This window comes from Pyxicephalus adspersus, chromosome 3 (genome assembly GCF_032062135.1).
Source record: "Pyxicephalus adspersus chromosome 3, UCB_Pads_2.0, whole genome shotgun sequence".
NCBI lineage: Eukaryota > Metazoa > Chordata > Amphibia > Anura > Pyxicephalidae > Pyxicephalus > Pyxicephalus adspersus.
The window spans coordinates 84925943-84946568 of NC_092860.1; the positions used below are offsets into that span (position 1 = coordinate 84925943).

Consider the following 20626-nt stretch of genomic DNA (forward strand, 5'->3'; position numbering starts at 1 on the left):
TGATCAGAAGGGGACAATCAATGGAACATGAGTGATCATGAGTGACTTTCAACAATAAATGTGTACTGTAGTCTTCTTCATGGAAAAAAAAGACATCTCCTGAAAATAAGACCTAGTGTGTTTTTGGGAGCCAAAAAAAATATAAGACAGTGTCTTATTTTCGGGGAAACACGGTAGTAAGTCAGGTTGAAAAAAGACATAAATCCATCAAGTTCAACCACTAGGGAACTAAACATATCCCAGATTTAAAACATATATAAGACATAGTTAGTCCAGAGGAAGGCAAACAACCCCTGGTACAATTTGCTTTAACAGGGGAAAAAAATTCCTTCCTGATTCCATAAGGCAATCGGATGTTCTCTGAATCAACGGTCACTGTTATTTTAACTTTAAAGCCTTAATACCCAGTTATATTCTGTGTTTCTAGAAAAAAATCCAGCTTTTTCTTAAAGCAATCTTAAGTAGTTGCTTACTTCCTATTTCCTGAAATGCTAGATCATTTGAGTCCATAAATGTTGGGAGAATTCTCGGCGGCTTAAAATAAGTTGTTAATAAGGTCGGATGGGTCTGATGTTGGATTGTGAATATGTGGAAACTTAAGAATTGGCTTGTTAAAATTAACCTGATTGTTTAGTGAAAATCAATTAGCAGGATTTGAGGTAAGATCCTCATTTGTAGCTATCGCCAATGTGTGTGTGTGTGTGTGTGTGTGTTATTGCTTATTGTATAATTACAGTCACTTAGTTACATAGTAGGTTAGGTGGAAAAAAGACATAAGTCCATCAAGTTCAACCACTAGAGAAATAAACATATCCCAGATAAAAAACCCTATAAGACATAATTGGTCAAGAGGATGTCAAAAAACCCTGGTACAATTTGCATTAACAGGGGAAAAAAAAATCCTTCCTGATTCCATGAGGCAATCGGATGTTCCCTTGATCAACAGTCACTGTTATTTTTACTTTTAAGCCTTAATACTCATTAAGAGATGCAAAGAGTGCCCTCTTGTTCTTTGTAATGATCTCAAAGTGAATAATGGGGAAGAGAGTTCTCTATATGGACCATTTATATATTTATATGGGGTGATCATATCCCCCCTTATACATCTCTTCAAAGGGTAGAATAGATTCAGTTCAGCTAATCTCTCCTTATAGCTGAGCTCCTCCATTCCTTTTATTAATTTAGTTGCCCTTCTCTGCACTCTCTCCAATTCCACAATGTCCTTTTTCTCAACTGATGCCCAAAACTGGGCACCAGTATTTTTACTATAATTGCATCATGTGTTGGTATGTTGTGAGTAAAATCAAGATAAGTTTGTAAAACTACACATACTATTCGAAACCAGGAAAAAAGTAAGGTGTGAACGCTTTCAAGTTAAAACAATGTGAATGAGCAAACAATAAAATCACATATAAAAGGCGATAAAGTCTATGTTATAGCTTATATAGAGGTTATGGTCCCAGTTTTACAATACCAAAGAAGGCCTGGAATGTTAGCTATGCTGCAACATAGAATGGCCAAAGATGCGCTCAGTAAATACTACAGAGCCTGAGACATCCGCTTTTGTCATAGAAGGGCAAATCTTTTTTATGATTCATCGGATGGTTATCTTTACACTATATAAAATGTTTGCTACTGCAAAACACAAGTCACTTATATTATTTGCTTCTATTGGTTTATTGTCCAGCCCTAGGTCTCATCCACCTACAACTGTTTTAGCAATGCGTTGTATTCCATAAAATATGCATATGGCAACTTAATCATTTAAGGTAATGGCAACAATAACGAAAATGTTGGTTATATGTTGTACTTTTTTAAAATGTACTTTTTATATTTTAAAATATTAAAAGTTTTAAACATTAAACATTTTATGCATTTTTAACTAATCAAACTGCATTTCAAAAGACACAAATATTAGTTTAAAAACTCATCCATTTGTTTGTTTCTGGTGTCTTTTAAAAGTGTGAAATCTTGTATAACAGAGGCACACTTTAATAAAAAGCAGGGTGAAATGGAATGCAGAAAATACCAGTGGAATATATATGGTAGTTATATACAGGCATATGGACTTGGATTACATACTTCCAGTGTTGTATTGCAGACCCTGGTCTGAGAAAGACATTAAAACATTAAGACTGAAATATCAAAGTTGTCTGTGACATCAGCACTAGCTTTATCTGTCTATTCTCCATATGGAAGATAATCTTCTTATATGTGAAAACAATAGGCTGACAGTTGTTACTTAAATATTAGGAAATCATGAAATGATACTTTTTGCTTAGACAATAGACTTGTTTACTGTGCCACAATGCAAACAGTCAGTAATCATTTAAGCGAAGCATTTCAAATATAAATGATTCAATGGAATGCATTATATTCTCTGTATTCTATTTAAGCTTGGAAGCCTTTATCTTACTGCAACCAGCATTTTAGTAGCTGAATGTGGGTCTACAATAGAATAGGGGCTGGATGCAATGTAGTCCCAGAAACATTTACTATGAAACAATAAAGCCCACATAAAATAAAAAATACAGGAAATTGTCTCTCCACATAGTGTTGACACCTAACCTTTAAACAACCATGTATAGCCATATACGTAGGGGAGCCACAGAAGGGACCAGTCACCCTGCACTCCAGGAAGCTTAGCATGAGCAAAGGGGTTATTATTATTATTATTATTATTATTATTATTAAACAGGATTTATATAGCGCCAACATATTACGCAGCGTGTACATTAAATAGGGATTGCAAATGACAGACTAATACAGACAGTGATACAGGAGGAGAGGACCCTGCCCCGAAGAGCTTACAATCTAGTAGGTGGGGGAATTTCACACACAAAGGATGAGAGATATGTAGTGTGGGAAGTAGTGATGGTTTCAAATGACAGAAGAAGCCGGGTAGGCAAGTTTGAAAAAATGGGTTTTGAGCTCTCTTTTAAATGAGCAGAAAGTAGGAGCAAGCCGAATAGGACGAGGAAGACCATTCCAGAGAGTTGGGGCAGCTCTAGAGAAGTCTTGTATCCGTGCGTGTGATGAGGTTATGAGTGAGGAAGTCATTAGTAGGTCATTGGAGGAGCGGAGAGAGCGGCAGGGGGAGTATTTTTTAACCATGTCAGAGATGTAAGTGGGACAATAACTGTGTAGGAATTTGAAGGCAAAGCACAGGAGCTTAAATTTGATTCTAAGGTGAAAAGGAAGCCAATGGAGAGAACTACAAAGAGATGCAGCAGAAGAGGAGCAGAGGGAAGGATGGATGAGTCTGGCTGCAGCATTCATTATAGATTGTAGAGGAGAGAGTCGGGTTAGTGGAATACCAGAGAGGAGGATGTTACAGTAGTCCAGACGAGAGATGATAAGAGCATGTACAAGGAGTTTGGTGGTCTCAGGGGACAGGTAGGGGCGGATTTTGGAGATGTTGCGTAGGTGAAAGTGACAGGACCTGGAAATGTTCTGAATATGGGGGGTAAATGAGAGGGCAGAATCAAAGGTGACACCAAGACAACGTGCCTGAGGGGAGGGCCGAATAACAGTGTTGTTAACAGTTAGATATATGTCAGGGGGGGATTTGGAATTTGAGGGGGGGATGATGAGTTCTGTTTTATCCAGGGTTATTGGTTTGATGTGTACAGCAATTAAATGTAGTGATAACCGCAATAGAAGATTAAAGGTAAAACATAGGTCTATGACTACTAATAAAATTAAGTGATTGTAACAGGGGAATATCTGAAGTAGCAATATTTTATCACATTGGACTTTTATAAGATTTCATAAGACATCTTAAATTTAATTTAAAAGGACCTAAACAGCTTTTCTCAAAAAAATAAACATTCCTTCTGTAAAGAGGAGGAATGCTTGCTTGATATTTTGCTACAATGTTTATGTGAGGAATTCAGGTGTGACAGCCTCACCTCACAAAAGAGTACATAAGTTCTGGTGTCTCCAGTTAAAATTTTTGTAAAATCTATAAAGGTTATATAACATAAAAAAACTAACTCGTCTCGCTCAACAATCTGAAAAGTGTACAGCAGTCACCAAATGTTGTTCCTGGATCTGTCCTTATGAATCTAATCGAGTCCAGGAAGGCAACATGTAAAGATTAGAGAATCTTTACCTCCAATTAGGTCCTTGGTGATTAAGCAATGGCCCCATGAGACCCAATAAGACTGACAGATTCCCCTTTTTATGGTATCCCCTTTTTGTCTATATAAGTGTCATGTTTTATGGACATTTTTTCTGCTTTATCATGCAGATCAGAAGGTCTTAGAAGTTACTGCGCAGATCTGTTTTGGTGAGAATTAATGTAGTCATAGTCACTCCAGCCTTTTCTCCATACAAGAATGGGGAACTTGCCACCCAGCTCCCTCTCTTTTTATTGTTGTGGTTAAACTCTATGAATTGCCACTCACTATGGGACTGATTTATTAAAGCTCTCCAAGACTGGGGAAGTTAGACTTTCATAGGAGAACCCAGTTGATCCAGCAAACCTGGAATAGATTTCTTAAAAATGATTTGCTGTTAGTTGGAAAATGTTTTGAATCCTGAAATACATATATTGCAGGTTTGCGAGATCACTCGGATTTTCACATGATAGTTTATCTTGTCCAGTCTTGGAGAACTCAGGCCCATAGTGAGTAAACAGGTAATCATGGACATTACTTTGTCTTTATTAATTATGAAGCTTGGGTCTAAATGGCTGAGCGTTACCTGTTGTTTTACATATGGTTTTGTGAAATTTACTTAATTGGTATAATGGATGTGAGCTTTGCTGGCCATTTGGGTTCTGGTAATAAATAAGGTATTGTTCTGTGAAAAGGGTTCTGTGATTGGCCGAGCAGAAGGTGGTGCCTGCAAAGTTTTACCTGCAGTTTTAATTTTTAAATCTCAGTCAAGTTCCACTGCCTAAATAAAAAGCATTCCATTAATTGGTGTTGTTATTTATTTTGGTTAAGTTTATTAGAAGGAGGCCCATGATGTCTCATGCCCTAAACCAGCCTTTTCTTGCTAAGTATTCTATACATTCTCAGAATTAGTAAAATCATTCTTATATCTGTACAGCTTCAGTGAGAAAGGTAAAGGGGAATTAGAATGCGAAAATGTCACACGGATAGCACAGCAAAGCAAAAGGACAACCCGACATATGTTATTCTTCAAGCAAATAGATGTCTATCATATACCAAGATTAGACTTGTCTACAAAATAAATACTTAATTACTCTTATACTGACTCAAAAGGAGTTAAATTACAAAGACGTGATTTACCCATGATTGGTATCACCTTAATTTTTTATCCAGTTTACGTGCAATGTCATTTTTTTTACTTGTGCGTGACTGGTTGTTTGCAGCAAACGTAGGGAAATAAATAGGATCAGTGTGTTCTTAGAAAATAATACCTTCCATATTGTTCATGGTCCTATAGTCAGTGATGAAACTGAGGTGGATAAAGTTTACATTCCAAGCAATTCAAATAAGATATTGGAGTACTGAAACAACGCAGCAGTGCGTTCTGCCAGAGTTAGTCCAGTTCAGTCACATTTTACCTCCTAATCTCACCCACACATGACTTGCAACGTAATACCGCATTTACTACAAATATGCTTTGTCTCCTAGCTATACAGCACATGCCTACAGGAAGATTGTGCTAAAGCTATGTCTGAAAAGTTTAGTGATGTCACATAAGCTATTTTCCCTGCCACCTTTCAAGAAGCCATTTCTGGAGATTGTCTGGAGTCCCTGTTAAGTATTACTTATTGCAGCTGTACTTGTTTTATAAAAGAAAACTGGGGCTATGACAAGTTACATAAAGTTAGGTGGAAAAAAGAAATAGGTCCGTCAAGTTCAACCACTTGGGAAATTAGCATATCCCAGATAAAACACTATAGACATACTTCGTCTAGAGGAAGGCAAAAAAAAACTCTTAAAAGCATGAATACCCCTGATAGGGCAATTTACTGTAAAAATGTAAAAAATAAAATGTAAAATAAATAAAAAGTAAAATGTATCAAATAATTACATTAAACTTCATAAGAACTAAAAGCTTGTGATTCCAGTTCTTTCTTGTGCATAGCCTGCTGATTACAAGGAAACAAACACATAAAATATTTGCTGAAATTTGTTGTATTATCATATGTATGCATATGTGTATGTTATAGCATGTTTTTGAACTTAACAGGAAAACAGTTTCAGCCTCACCTGGATCATTATTAAGAAACCAGGTTGTGTGCTCAAAGTCTGTCTTGTTTTACCAAAATGAGGACACACTAACATTAAAAGGACTGTAAGGAAGCTAAATCAGAGAACCTTTCACAACCAAGATGCAACTGATAGATATCCTGCCTAGGCATGTAGGCTTTATAATGTACGTGACACCTCTACCACTAGACTGCAACACTTATTAGGGGTTGGGGTATCTTTACATCACAGGCCTAGGTGTGACTCACTGACACTGATGCAGTCTGTGTGAATGAGACATTTTTTATTGTGAACTCTTCTAACATCCTTCTGCTTTCTGCTCTGTTAAAGACCCTCATGGCTTTTTGAATTGAAAAATAATGTATGAATAAACATATTGTGCTTTGCCATGAACCTTCTGTCTTTTTGTCTTTCTGTCTTTTTGGAAATCCATTCCAGGTTTGCTGGATCACCCAGCTTCACTGACAAACTTTAATAAATCAGGGCCTATGTCTCACAAAAGGTATCGTACAAAAAGTACCTAAAAAAACAAAGCAACAAGGCACCTTTCATCCATTACATACATCATGTCACGTCTCATAAAGACATTTTACATGCTTTAAAGTCCAATGCTTGTTTTTTTAGATATTTGATGCACATTTTAGATGTGGCGCCATAATGTAATCTCATCCTTGTAGGATTACAAATTAAATTGTCATACAGAAAATGATTTTAATTATTGGTAATAAAAGTGATTTCATGAGGTGTATTCAGTTTTTCACAAACGGTTTCTCCATTTTGGTTTCATTTCTGGTAAATATATAATGACATGGTGGAATCTGTTGAGTGTTGTTTAACACCAGAGGTTAGATTCCAAAATAAGCTAAGGACTGGGTGATTTTTTAATATGTCCTGATATGTATAACATTAGATTTGAAAGAGGGTGTACTTTCTTTTTCCTATGACTGAACTTTAAACACAAATAAAGAACATCTATAGAAAACACAGGACAGACTTTCCATTTTTTTTTTTTTTGTTTTATGATGTGTTTTCTTCATGTTAACGGATGGCACCATCTAGTGGTAAATAGTATGTATATGCATGTTCATACACCCTATAACAATTACAGGCAATATTCCACATTACAAGGACAGATTTATTTTATAATCTGTTGACTATCAGCAGTTCTCTTTTACTAATCTCTCCTAAATGAACAATGAAAATATGTAAAACACTGAAAGAATACACAGCCCCCAGTGTGACTTCTGTGACCTCCTGTAGTTCTGTGTGTATCCACTTCCATTTGTGCTCCAGATAACTATGTTACTGTTGGCTGATCTTTTAATTTCTTACTTGGTTGTCTCTTGTCTGGTCTAGATGCTGGATCCCCAGGTGAAAATCTGGAAGGAAGGATGCTGCTACTTTGTAGACAGCTGTAGAGCAAGGAACTAAACTAAAAAATAATCTCAGAACAAGACAAGGGTCAGGCAGTGCACCAAATCAACTGTAATCAGGGTAATACCAAAGTCAGAAACTGGAAAATCAGCAAATGGGAATACAGGAACATGAGGCTCTCAGATGCACTGATGGAGGTAGGAACACAGGTCATAGAAGGTACTGGTCTCACTGGAGGAATGAGGTCAATGAAGAAACAAGGTTACCGGAGGCACATGGAGTCCCACTGATCATGCAGCATGGGGTCTCAGTACTAACACCCTGTGCACCAATCAACAGGGATGTCTCTTGATTGGTCAAAGTGACCGATGCTTGGGCAGAGCCTAAAGACAGCCAGTGGTAATCTTCAGAGGGGGATACAGGTGTTAAAAGTCAGATTTATCAACATGTGGCTAGGTTTTTAAAAGTAGAAAACAGAAGTTATACCTTTAAAATGTAATTTTAGGACTCCAAATACTTGAATGGAATTACTTATCACTACTTTGAAAAGTGTAAAGTTATCATCACTTTCCAAAGGTGAATAAAACAAAGTGACACAGATTTCCATTGTAGCTTCTGTAGCTGCCATTCTCCACTTTCAAAGTTGACAATAAAAGACATGTTTAACAGGTGTAATTTGTTACTTCACATCAAATTTTTTACAGTTTATATTTAGCAGCCAAAAACAGAGAAAGTAAGGGAAATGCAATTTAAATTAACTTAACAAATCACTGTCTTCTTGCAGCACTTTGCTGATTTTGATTTTCCCTTATTCTATTACACAGGGGGTTATTTAGTTTGCTTAGTTGTCACATAGAAAAGTGAGTAGTGGAGCTTATGTAGCAATACTGTGGAAAAATTTAAAGCTTTAAGTAAAGTTCTGGTAAGGAATCAGAAAAATAAATGTATATGCTTGTAAACAAAACTATAGAATCATTCAGCACAAATAATGATGGATGATCAGTTTTGCTTACCTGGTAGAGGTAATTGTACTAGCAGACCACTGACACTGGAATCACGGTTTAATTTGCCTATAACATCAAGTAATTCTTCTTCAGTAATATTACTGGGTCTAAGTAACACTTCACTGGAAATCCCTATAAAAACAAATCACATTTTTAAACAATACTACTTCAGGGAAGAGCAAGTTAAAACATTGGCATGGCAGGTTAATAACATAATAATGGAGCGTTGCAATTAAACTGTTGGTTTAAATTGAACTTCAGGTACAAACCCCCACTCCCACTGCAGGGTTAAATGCTCATTTTCTCTAGAAGTAGCAAGTGGTGATCTCTTGTTGTGCACTGATGTGCGTTGAATCGATTGCCTTATGCACCACAATGAGCAAAAACATCATACATGCTGTGCTTTTAAATGTTTATGATGACGTACAAAAGTAAAGAGAAAGGAAATGTGATTTCAGTTCCACTGTTATAAAGTTGAGAATTAATTTCGTCCCAAATGACTTGATTTACAGCTTCTTAAAAATATGACTTTATTATTAATAGCCTTGGCACATAAGCATCTAAATGCTTGTATGATGGGTTACTGCATTCTACATAAAAGTTTATATTTTAAAAAAAATAGTTTATTAAACTATTAACAGTATGTGCAACTTATTTTATGTCTTTTTAAACATTTTTGTGTCTCCATATTGCAGGAGATAAAAAACTATTCTGACATTGGAGGAATCATTTCATTTTACTCTGCACCTCTTCCAGCTATTGGACAGAAATATAATCAAATATACCATAAGTAAAAGCTTAGCACCCTTTTAAACTATAGAACAAATAGGCTTATTACTTAAACATTTTCACCACTGTTTTTAAATACAATAAAACAAATTTGCAATAGGATATGGGAATTCTATCCTCCCAAAAAGGCTGATCTGAATAATACATATTGCCCCTGATTCATCAAACAAAATCGGATTATCGGTCGCGCATTCGTATTAGCGATCCGGAATCGCGCGCGATCGCGCTATTCAACAACCGGAAAAGCTCGCGCACGGAGCCGCGCTTATCCGACAGCTTTTTACTGGCGATCATCGCGCGTATTATCGCGCTTCCAGCGATCGCGGATTTCAATGATGAATCAGGGGCATTGTGTTAGGTAAAATAGATAACATAAAATAATTACTGTTTTATTGTACATTTATAAAGGAGTGAGTAGTCTATACTCTTGTAAGAATGTATAGTCCAGTGGTGACTGCACAAAATAATCTACACAACTACACAGTCTCTAAAACAGCACATTGAATTATAGTAATATAACATAAGATAGGGGTGTGACCCAGACATGATGATGTGAGCACAAATTCCATCTGAGTTCCTTTTTGTTAGAAAATCTCACCTTACGGCTAACAAAAAACCCACTTAAAAGCTATGCCTAGACAGCAAAAGAACAGCTTATCTTGGGTAGAAAATAGTGCTCAGGAAATCCAATGGTATATACTCCCTACAGAATTTTTGGCACCAGACACAGGCTGATACAATATGGCACCAATACCAGTGGTCTCAAGACAGAGTTAATCTTTTTCCTAGAATTAAACTTTTATAAATGCAGAATTTTAGTTTACATAATTTCAGTTATAGAAAAACAATCTTAGCATTTTATAAAGGCATTACCTACAGTATTTGCAGCTTTGATCTTATTCTTGACATAGGTGTGACTTGCTTGATTGTCACCCACTAGTATCACACTTAGATGAGGTCTTCGGTTGCCAAGACACAACCAGGATTCAACGTCCTTCTGGATTTCTTTCCTAATTTCTTTGGCAAGTTTAGTTCCTGAGATGATCTGTGCTTTTGACCTGTAGAATATCCTAAAAGTAACAGAAAATTTGAGTGTTAAACGTTTTAATGATGTATAAATCTTTTTCTTAAAAGTCATTTAACTGTTTTATGTAAGTCAAAATTTTAATTACATTGGTAAGGTTTCAATGGACAACAGCAGCTACAAATTTTTGTCTACCTCCTGTCCCACGTAGCCACGCTATCTGCTCCTCCAATGACCTACTAATGACATCCTCACTAATTAACTTTTTCCATGCACAGCCGACGCTCTCTGGAATTCCATTTCTCTTCCCATTAGGCTTACTAATACCTTCAGCACATTTAAAAAAAGTCCTCAAACCTACCTTTTCATCTGTTTCTTAGCCCATTGCTATTTGGCCAAAATTCTGTACCCACCATCCACAACCCCTATTTATTGTATAGTACTATGTAAAATGCTGGCACTTTATAAATAGGTAATGGGCTAAGGTTAAAAATAACAATAGTAAGACAGTAGTGGGCCAATAGTAATACATGTATAATACATTTATTACACACAATGTATGTGTTTTTTTCTTGTGACAACCTTTCCTCAAGCTGTTTACAAAGGGCCTGATTTATTAAGCTGCATACACACATGCAGCAATTATCGTTGGAAACGAAAAGTCGTTAACAGAAATTAACAAATAAAGTGCACAACGACGCTGATGAACCAGGATTGTCTTTTGGAAACGAACTACCGTCCTAGCGGATCTGATTAGGTGACGATCGTTCGATATCTATTGTGTGTAGGGTCGTTCAGTGATCGTGGATAGTTCTGCAGTACACTTTCTCCTTTACATGTCACTTCCTACATCGTTCAAACGATCATATCTAGCATGTGTAAATTATTGATGGATTATATTTGAACGATCGTATCGTTAGAGCATGTACAGAATTGTGCACAATATCATGCATAATCATTAGTCGTTCGTTTTCTAACGACAGTTATTGCACGTGTGTACCTAGCTTTTAAGCTCTCCAAGGCTGGAGAGGATACACTTTCTTCAGTGAAGCTGGGTGATCCAGCAAACCTAGAAAGTTGTTTTCTATTTGTTACTAAATTATTATTATTATTATTATTATTAATAATAATAATAATAATAATAACATTATTATTATTATTATTATAATAATAAACCGTATATATATATATATATATATATATATATATATAGTACCAACATATTACACAGTGCTGTACAATAATTTGGGGTTGCAACTGACAGAGTGACGCAGACAGTGACACAGAAGGAGGAGAGGACCCTGCCCCAAAGAGCTTACAATCTAAGAGATGGGGAAGCAGCATACAATAGGAGGGGGATATGGAATGGTGGGTGAGTCATGAGGGTTTAGGAGACAGAAGTAGTTGGGTTGGCAGGTTTGAAGAGATGGGTTTTAAGGGCTCTTTTAAAAGAGTAGAGAGTAGGAGCAAGCCGAATAGAACGTGAAAAGTCTTGGAGATGTGCGTGTGATAAGGTTACGAGTGAGGAAGTCATTAGTAGGTAGCTAGGGGAATATTTTTTTAACCAGTCAGCAGGGGTGTAGTCATAAAAAAAAAGAGAGGGGCATGGCACTATGTAAACGTGCCCGCCCCACTACACCCCTGTCTATGTGTCACTCTAAGGGTAAGAAACTTCCCCCAGAGTGACGTCATGATACCAGATCCCATTCACTCTCCCATTGTAGGTCTGAGCCTGTGATGGGAGAGTAGGCGGGTTGTGTTCGGAGACACACCCTGCGCCCACCTCCTTGAGCCTGCAATTCAATCTGGGAGACATGGTCTGCAGCTCTGGCCTGTGCGGCCCCTCCCCCAGTGGCCAGAGCCAAAATTAGAGTGGGCACGCATACCAATTCCCGCAAAAAGTGAGGACACAGCGTTCCCACCTATGCCCGCCTGACTACACCCCTGCAGGTCAGAAAGGTAAGGACAAGGGCTGTGGAGGGTTTTAAAGGCAAAGCACAGGAAGTTGAATTTGATTCTAAGGTGAAATAAAGCCAATGAGGAGAACTACAAAGAGATGCAGCGGAAGAGGAGCGGAGGGAAGGATCGAGGAGTCTGGCTGCAGCATTCATAATAGATTGTAAAGGAGAGAGTCGGGTTAGTGGAATACCAGAGAGGAGGAGGTTACAGTAGTCCAGACGAGAGATGATAAGAGCATGTACAAGGAGTTTGGTGGTCTCAGGGGACAGGTAGGGGGGAATTTTGAAGATATTGCACAGATGAAAGTGACAGGACCTGGAGGGGGTAAATGAGAGGGCCGAGTCAAAAGCTGATGCAAAAACAACGTGCCTAAGGAGAGGGACCGACAACGGTGTTATTAACAGTTAGGAATATGCCAGGGGGAGATTTGGAGTTTCGGGGGGGGGGGGGGAGAGAATATGAGCTGTTTTATCCAGTTTGAAAAGATGCAAATGTTTTTAATCCTGGACCAGATCTATTTCAGGTTTGCTGGATCACCCAGCTTCACGGATGAGTATATCCTCTCCAGCCTTGGAGAGCTTTAATAAACCAGGCCCATAAAATCGAATTCATTTAAATAAAAGAAATAATTTAATTATTACCTGGCACACTCTGCATTTTGCACCAAACTTGCCAGGAAGGCAGTGGTGAAGAATAGTGTCATCATCAACTCCTCCAGAAAGTGGACAAGCCAATATTAGGACCAATTGTTTTAGAAGGTCTGCATTTATAGACTAAGGTGGATTTCCCTCCTTGTCCACTTCTTGAACATGTGTAAAGCAGGCCCAGGTATCCTTGTAGAATGCATGTTTCTCTCTCTGCTTAGTTTTCTATTGTTACTTTACCAGGATCCCTGAGTTGACTACTTTCTGCCTTTCCAGAAGATACTATATTTCACAATATACATTGCTAATTGTTTATTTTACCTAGCTAATTTTACCTAGTTGTCATTTTTTTCAGGAATTATGTTTCTGCTTGGAATACTGTTCTTGATGCAATAACAAAATGTGGTATCTATTATACTATATGTGGATGTACATGGATTTATCTTATTATGTATCATGTTTCCTGTTCGTACTTCAATAAAGCTTTTGATGGAAAAAAAAGAGGGTGGTGGCTGTCTGTGAAAGCATACTTTCTATTTTCTTTCAATAGATTACTATTGGAGTTTTGTAATTAATGTTTTTATTAATGTAATTAATAGTGTACCATTCCTTGATTCTATAAATCAGAAGCAGGTGATAAATACAGCTATTGTCATACGATATAACAAGATAACTCCAAGAGAATATTATACTTCAGTATTTATAGCCTTTATGGAATATCTAAGATCATCTAGAGAGGGTGGATTATTCGTACAACAAAATGAGTGCTTAATTTTTGCTATAGTAATTCATTATATTGTGTGCTGGCTCTATCAATTTTAATATAAGGGAAACAAAACTCAAAAAACTTCCCTAAAAAACCCTTTAGTTATCCTCATCTAATCATGGACAGCCCCAATTATTGTATTCCTCTCTTTCTTTTATTAACTGGTATTTTTCTACTTTTCTTCCAGTTTTATATGTTTTGTTCACCCTATAGTATTGCATTAAAAATGTAAATGAAAAGTGAAAGTCACATAGTAAATATTCAATAATATTCATTAATATAACTTCATATAAAACATTTTTTTCTCTCTGTATTGTATATTTTTTACTCTCATACTCTCATGTATATGCGGGGTACTAAAATAAAACAGAATAAACTGATTATCTTACTGAACCTTGGTATTTGCAGCCCACTGGACAAGAATTCCTTGGAGCTTCTGCTTGACTGAAATACCTTTCTATGAAAAAAAAAAAGATAAGGAAAAAGTTCATAAATCCTTTGTGAGCAAAACCATACCCATTGATACAACAATGAATGTGGGATCATAAATGAATTTCTTTACCATTGCACAGTCAGTTATTAGGTGACTTCACAAATTATTGTATGAAACTGTACAATGTTATCTTTTCATAGGTTCTCATTCACTATTTAAAATTCACATTATCATTGGCTCTACAGAAGTGCTGGCAAGGACATTCTATTCCGTTTAATGGGCAATATGTTTATTCTGATAACATCTATTCTATTACAATGACATCCTTGTTGACTTTGGAACAGATTTGATTTATCACTTCCAGTTTAGTGGAGTTCCAAATGATGTACACATTCCTCTTTATCTTCTCACCCAGCCTTTGCTTTAATAAAGACTATAATAATAGAGCAAAACCATCACCATAAATCACGAGGCTCCTAAACAGATAAGGGAATAAGGGAGGTCGTCTGTACTGTAGTTGTATTTGTAGCCTTAGCTGAAGTTGTATCAAAGATTCACAATGTATGCAAAATATATAAATATACGGTATATATATATATTTCCAAAAGAAATCATTGACATTTCCAGTTTGTCAGAATTACATATTTTATTTATATTTAGGCAATAATACATAATTGTTTTAAAACTCCGTGTACATTAGTCCAAAAGGGAAGTTTAAGTAAAAAAAAAAAAATATTGCTGCAAGGCTTTGCATGTCTTATATGGCAAAAAATGAATTTCTCTGTTTTTGTGCCCTGTCTGTGCACTGTACAGTTCCAGGTCATTTTCAGCATTTCACAATGGAAACAGGTTTTGGGATGATGTAACTTACACAGAGTTTACAATATAAGTGGCTGCCCAACAGCCAAAGAGGTACAACATCAGTTACAGAAGAAGCATTGGAAAAGTTAGCAGTCCTGACAGAGGTATGTGAGTGAAGGGAGTGTGGACCTGCCTGTAGTCTAGTACAGCAGTCGCCAACCTTTCAGATCTCACAAACCACTAAATTCATCATTTTAAATCTCGTAGACCATTATTATTACTTTTTTTGTAAAATAATGTTATTCCTAATGATGCCTGACATGGACTGTGGAGGGTCTGATTCATTAATCAGCTCACGGTTAAGTGAAGTATTACTGTTTTACCTATTATCCATTAGCCAGGTATGCTCCTCATCTGTTAGTTGAAGTAGGTGATCCATAGAATGCATACATCATTATTACTTAGTTTCTTTCATTGCAGACATATAAATTTGGTTTTTGGACAGGGGCAGCTAATACAATTGATTGTTGGCAATATGGTAGTGTTGTGATGATTTAAAGTAGTGGAACTGAGAAAAGTATTTTTGATTTTTGGTGATACTTGCCCCTTTGTGCTTCTCTACTTGTCTTCCTGCCTTACTGTGCCTGATTTATTAAAGCTTTCCAAGGCTGGAGAGAATATACTTTCATTAGTGAAGCTGGGTGATCCCGCAAACCTGGAATGAACTTCTTCAAAATCATTTGCTTTTTGCTAGCAAATGTTTTGAATCCTGGACCTGATCTATTCCAGGGTTTGCTGGGTCACCCAGCTTCACTGATGAAAGTGTATTCTCTCCAACCTTGAAGAGCTTTTTTAAATCAGGCCCATTATGTGGGGGGAAGGCAGCTTCATGGCTTTTGATAAAATTCCTCCTGAAGAAGTGGATTAGATCCACAAAACGTTTTGAGGATATTACATGCATTTACATCTGTATGTTTGGGAACATTGTGATGTTTTTGAATAAATATCAAAAACCCTTGTTTTTAAAAAATGCTTGTATTGTTGGATACAAAAATTAAAGTGTAATTTAGGTTATTTTTTACAGATGTGTATTATTGCCTTAAAAAACCCTTTGTTTTGGTTAGAGAAATAAATGTAGCTATTATCATCAGTTGCATTATCTTTGGTATTACTAAAGAAATGCAAAATATTTGTTTGATTTCCCACTCATTATGTTTTTTTTTTTTCATTTGAATCTAAGACCAAACAACAAATCATAGTTATCAAAGTCAAACTATTTGATGTCAATAAACAAACAGTTTATACGCAGTAAAGGTCATATTTACCTAAAAGAGCATCTGGAAATAAACAAAATAAAACATGAGAATGAGATGAGAATCCGTGTTGGCGGAGGGGGCTTTAGTAAGTCTCTAGTACAGGTTGTAAATTTAGTGCAATAGAAAGGCGAATATTGTCATTCGGAATATAACAATTTATTAGATTTTCCTGTGGACCACATAAATTTTCTCACGGACCACTGATCTAGTAGGTAAGTCTGCCAATATGTGCAAATATGTCCTGCATACCTACACATTAGGGCAAGAACTACCTACCCAGCTGGAAGTAAAATTCCACCATAACACTTAAGATCTGTTCAGAAAGCAATACAAACAGGTTACTCTGTACTAGAAACCGCTTGTAAACACTAGTTGGACATGTAATTTACAAGTGCTTATGATAGACGGAGGTGAAAACCTAACTGCATGTTTTTGGGATGTGGTCGGAAACCGGAGTACCCGAAGGAAACCCACGCAGACACGGGGAGAACCTACAAACTCCATGCAGATAGTGCCCTGAGCTGGGATTCGAATCCAGGACCTAGCGCTGCAAAGGCCGGAGTGCTAACCCCTGTGTGGTAATATTTAATCAGAGGGGATCTCTGAGAGCTATCAACACCAGAGCTATCAACACCTTTTCACATGTTCACATCCCATCTTCACAAACAAAAAAAAGTGAACAATGGGACAGTGGCCACCAGGGTAAATTATACAGTAAATATCCCTAGTAGAGACACAGACAGCAGTAACAATTAAAATCCTTTAAACCAAAAACAAACAACTACAATAGGATAACCCAACCCAATTTAAATGCTTTGCATGTGTGCAAAATTAATGCTGCCCATTTCTGCATTTCAGTTAGGTAGAAATACAGGCTTCAAACATATGTTGATATCCAGAAAGTCCATCCACATTCATGGAACTGAAATGCTGAAACGCTGGGTAGTAGACTCAAAGGCCATGCCAAATGCCTGTGCAGGTGTGCTGCTCATAGACAAAGAATTTCATCCAGTCTAGAATGGCGGACCATGAGAGCTCTATTTGCTATTGTTTCACCACACCATTATACCTGAAGCAAATTTTAATTCCAGCTAAGGCAATATTGAGCTTCAGAGCATGTGTGATGAAAGAAAAGGTACTTTTTGTGGAACATGTAGAAAAATTAAATTCAATTAAAAAAAGGTATGCATGGCCTAATATGAGTTTCATACAAAAAAGAAGAAGACAAGCCAGGGTATTTGCTTATTGTGGCAATGTATTTAAAATAGTGTACAAATTCATTCCTGATTTCAGGAATATACATAACACAAAATTAATGTTTTTAAAATTAGTGTTTTACATACAAACATAATTGAGGTCAGCCCCACTGTGATCTAAGGCACGGGGGTTCCTTTTACCTCTTTTACCTGGTAGCTGGACATAACATCCCTGAATAGGTTAGAGCAATAAAACAATTGTGTTATAAATATAAAACAAATAGAAATCTGATTAGCAATTTCTTCTTTTTTTGCTACGTATGCATGGCCTAGACTTTAGAGACCATTTGTACACCAGTTTAGGCAGTAGATACAGTTTTAGGTATGCCTATTCAGCTGTCTTTGTTATTGTAAACTTTTATTTATAGCTCCAACATATTAGGCAGCACTGTACAATAAATAGTGGCTACAGATAAAAAAAACTACAATCACACAAAAGAAAATTCTGCCCAAAAAAGTTGAAAATCCAAGACTCCTCTATAGAAACACCATGTGGTCAGGACAATTTCATATTACAATATTTTTATTATAGTAATACAATATTTATATAGCCCCAACATACTACGCAGCGCTGAACATTAAATAGGGGTAGTAGGGGGAGGGGGAGGAGAGGACCCTGCCTGAAAGAGCTTACAATCTAAAGGGTAAGATATTCTAAACCTAAGCATATCTTATTCAGAAATTGGTAACGCCTGTCAAATGATCTGTGGGTTTTATTGAGGCACAAAGGAATACACTATAGCTCAAAATCTATGAACCATTGTATACTGTATATATCAAAAGGTACAAAGGAATAGCGGGCAAAGCACTGTATAGCTAAAATCTATATGTAATAAATAAAATATTCTACTTAATTTACCATAATAATAAAGTTAACATATGATAATATGATATGTGATAAATTAATATATGATATTATGTGAATAGCTTTTGTATTGTCCTGGAAAATGCTATAAATGGGAAAAAACACAGTACAGGGTGAAAGCAAGGACGTAAATAAAGGGGTTGCCATATGGAAGGGCTGTGCTTTTTCCACATCTCAGGCTCTGCAGTCATCAGTTCAAACTAGTGGAGTGTGAAGGGAAAGCTGCAGCAGCAATAAACATTATTATCTCTATTATAATCTGTACCAGAAAGACAAAGCCAACAGAAGAAAACCATCAGAAATTTAATATAATTCATATGCGTAAATGCAGCCTGTTACTGAATATAAATACAAAGCACATAATACCCTAAATATTTGTGCATTAAAGCTAAGAAATCATAATTGAATATTATACCCATTATAAATAATTTAAAGGAGTATACCATTATATTAGGGAATGGTCTAAATTCAGGTTATGCCTGAAAAGTTATGATTATACTTAGTTATGAATAATATATATAAATTTTTAAGTGTCAACACAGTATTTCATATTTTATACTGTTTTCTTTATTTTATTGTATTTATTTTTATACTATTTTATTAGTTTTATATTTAATATAGGCAAAATGCATAGCACTCAGTACAAAAACTTTGGGAATCTATTTTAAGGGCATCCAAATAAGTTATTTTATTGTGGATTAATTGTCTATGCATAAAATCAAGGACAAAAATCTTTCTACAGAGGTGTTAAAACTCTGACCTACATGTAAATTCATATATATATATATATATATATATATATATATATATATATATATTTGAAACTGAAACAGAAAAGCAACCATCCAGCGTAATAAATGCAAATGCAATGATAAGCAAATCAACATGCAGAATCAGCTCATTTACCTGGCTATGCTCTCACCTGCTACATGCAATGTCTGTATGATAGTCTCTACTCCAGGTGGTCATTCTGGCATTTGCAGTTCCATATTTTGTCCTCTGTAGAAGACGAATGCCAGTGAATGAAGAGGCCATGAGCTATGCGTATGATAAGAGAACACACCGAGAACAAGGGTATACAAGAGGAGGAATGGGTTAGATTATCTCCCCTGCAGCAGCAAAACCATCATGAGCATCATTTGAAAAACAGTCAATGGTATCTTCAAGCATCACTGACTGATGAGGGTAGGAGCAATAAATAAATTGTGTGAGAACTCCTCCCCTGCATAGCAGTGATTGGATAAAAAGCATACCTGCACAGATGAAACAGGCAGTAATGCTACATTGCTTTTGGTCCATTGCAAATGTGGAACATTTGTCTTCTATATTTACCATTGTTCAAGCATTAAAAATAGCAAAGAACTAAATTAGAAGGAAAAAGCAGACAAAGATGCTGTAAAACTACACAGTTTTTATTTAGCCATTTCCAGGTGTGCAAGAAATGGAGTGCAACTACCATCTGTTCTTGATGAAACCTTCACAAGCATGCTCCTTTAAAGCAATTGTGTGAGGTCCAAAAGGTGAAAAAAGCCTGAATACATACAATCTGCCTGGAACATTGCTTGTTAATTTACCAGGTAAATATGAGTGCAGAGAAACCTTCCGTCAGTTGTCTAATTTTAAAATTATATGTCTAAATCTGCGGCCCTTGGGATTCATATGCCCCAGCAACAGATTTCATCTGGAGGTCTGAAATATCTGAGGACCACATCAAATTCAAACACAAAAGACCTATACTCTAAAAATTCCCCCCGTTTCAAAACATTAAATCAGATTTGCATCAATGGTCAAACAAGTCTTTTTCATGGTTTGGGAGGGTGGCCACAGCAAAGATGAATATATTGCCCAGGCTAATGTTTGTATTACAAGCCATACCTATCTCAATCTCAACTAGCTTCTTTTCAGGCTTGGGAGCCCTATTCACAAAATTTCTGGAACAATAACCGCCCAAGACTTAAATATAATTATGTCACTAGAACAAAATCCCAAGGAGGTATGGGATTCCCGGATATCCGGGGATACTACCAGGCCATTCATATGGCTAGAATTCTTGATTGGAACTGCCATACACATTCGAAGGAGTGGACTCAGGTTGAGGGCTCCCTCAGTAAAATACCGCTTGCCTCAATCCCTTGGGTTGCCACAAGGTTTGTACCATCAACCCTTAAAAAGCACGCTACTATCGGTGCCACGCTTCATGTTTT

General features: G+C 36.5%; 1 protein-coding gene across 1 annotated transcript in view; it reads right to left on the reverse strand.

Moving 5' to 3' along the window:
* MTHFD2L (methylenetetrahydrofolate dehydrogenase (NADP+ dependent) 2 like) overlaps nt 1-19457 on the reverse strand; it is a 44358-nt gene extending 24901 nt beyond the window's left edge. The window contains exons 1-3 of the mRNA XM_072406811.1: nt 19345-19457; nt 10232-10428; nt 8579-8701 (exon numbers count right to left, since the gene is read on the reverse strand). Coding sequence (XP_072262912.1) covers nt 8579-8701; nt 10232-10428; nt 19345-19457 — 433 coding nt within the window. The remainder of the gene's footprint in view (nt 1-8578; nt 8702-10231; nt 10429-19344) is intronic.
* Between the last annotated feature and the right edge of the window lie 1169 nt (nt 19458-20626).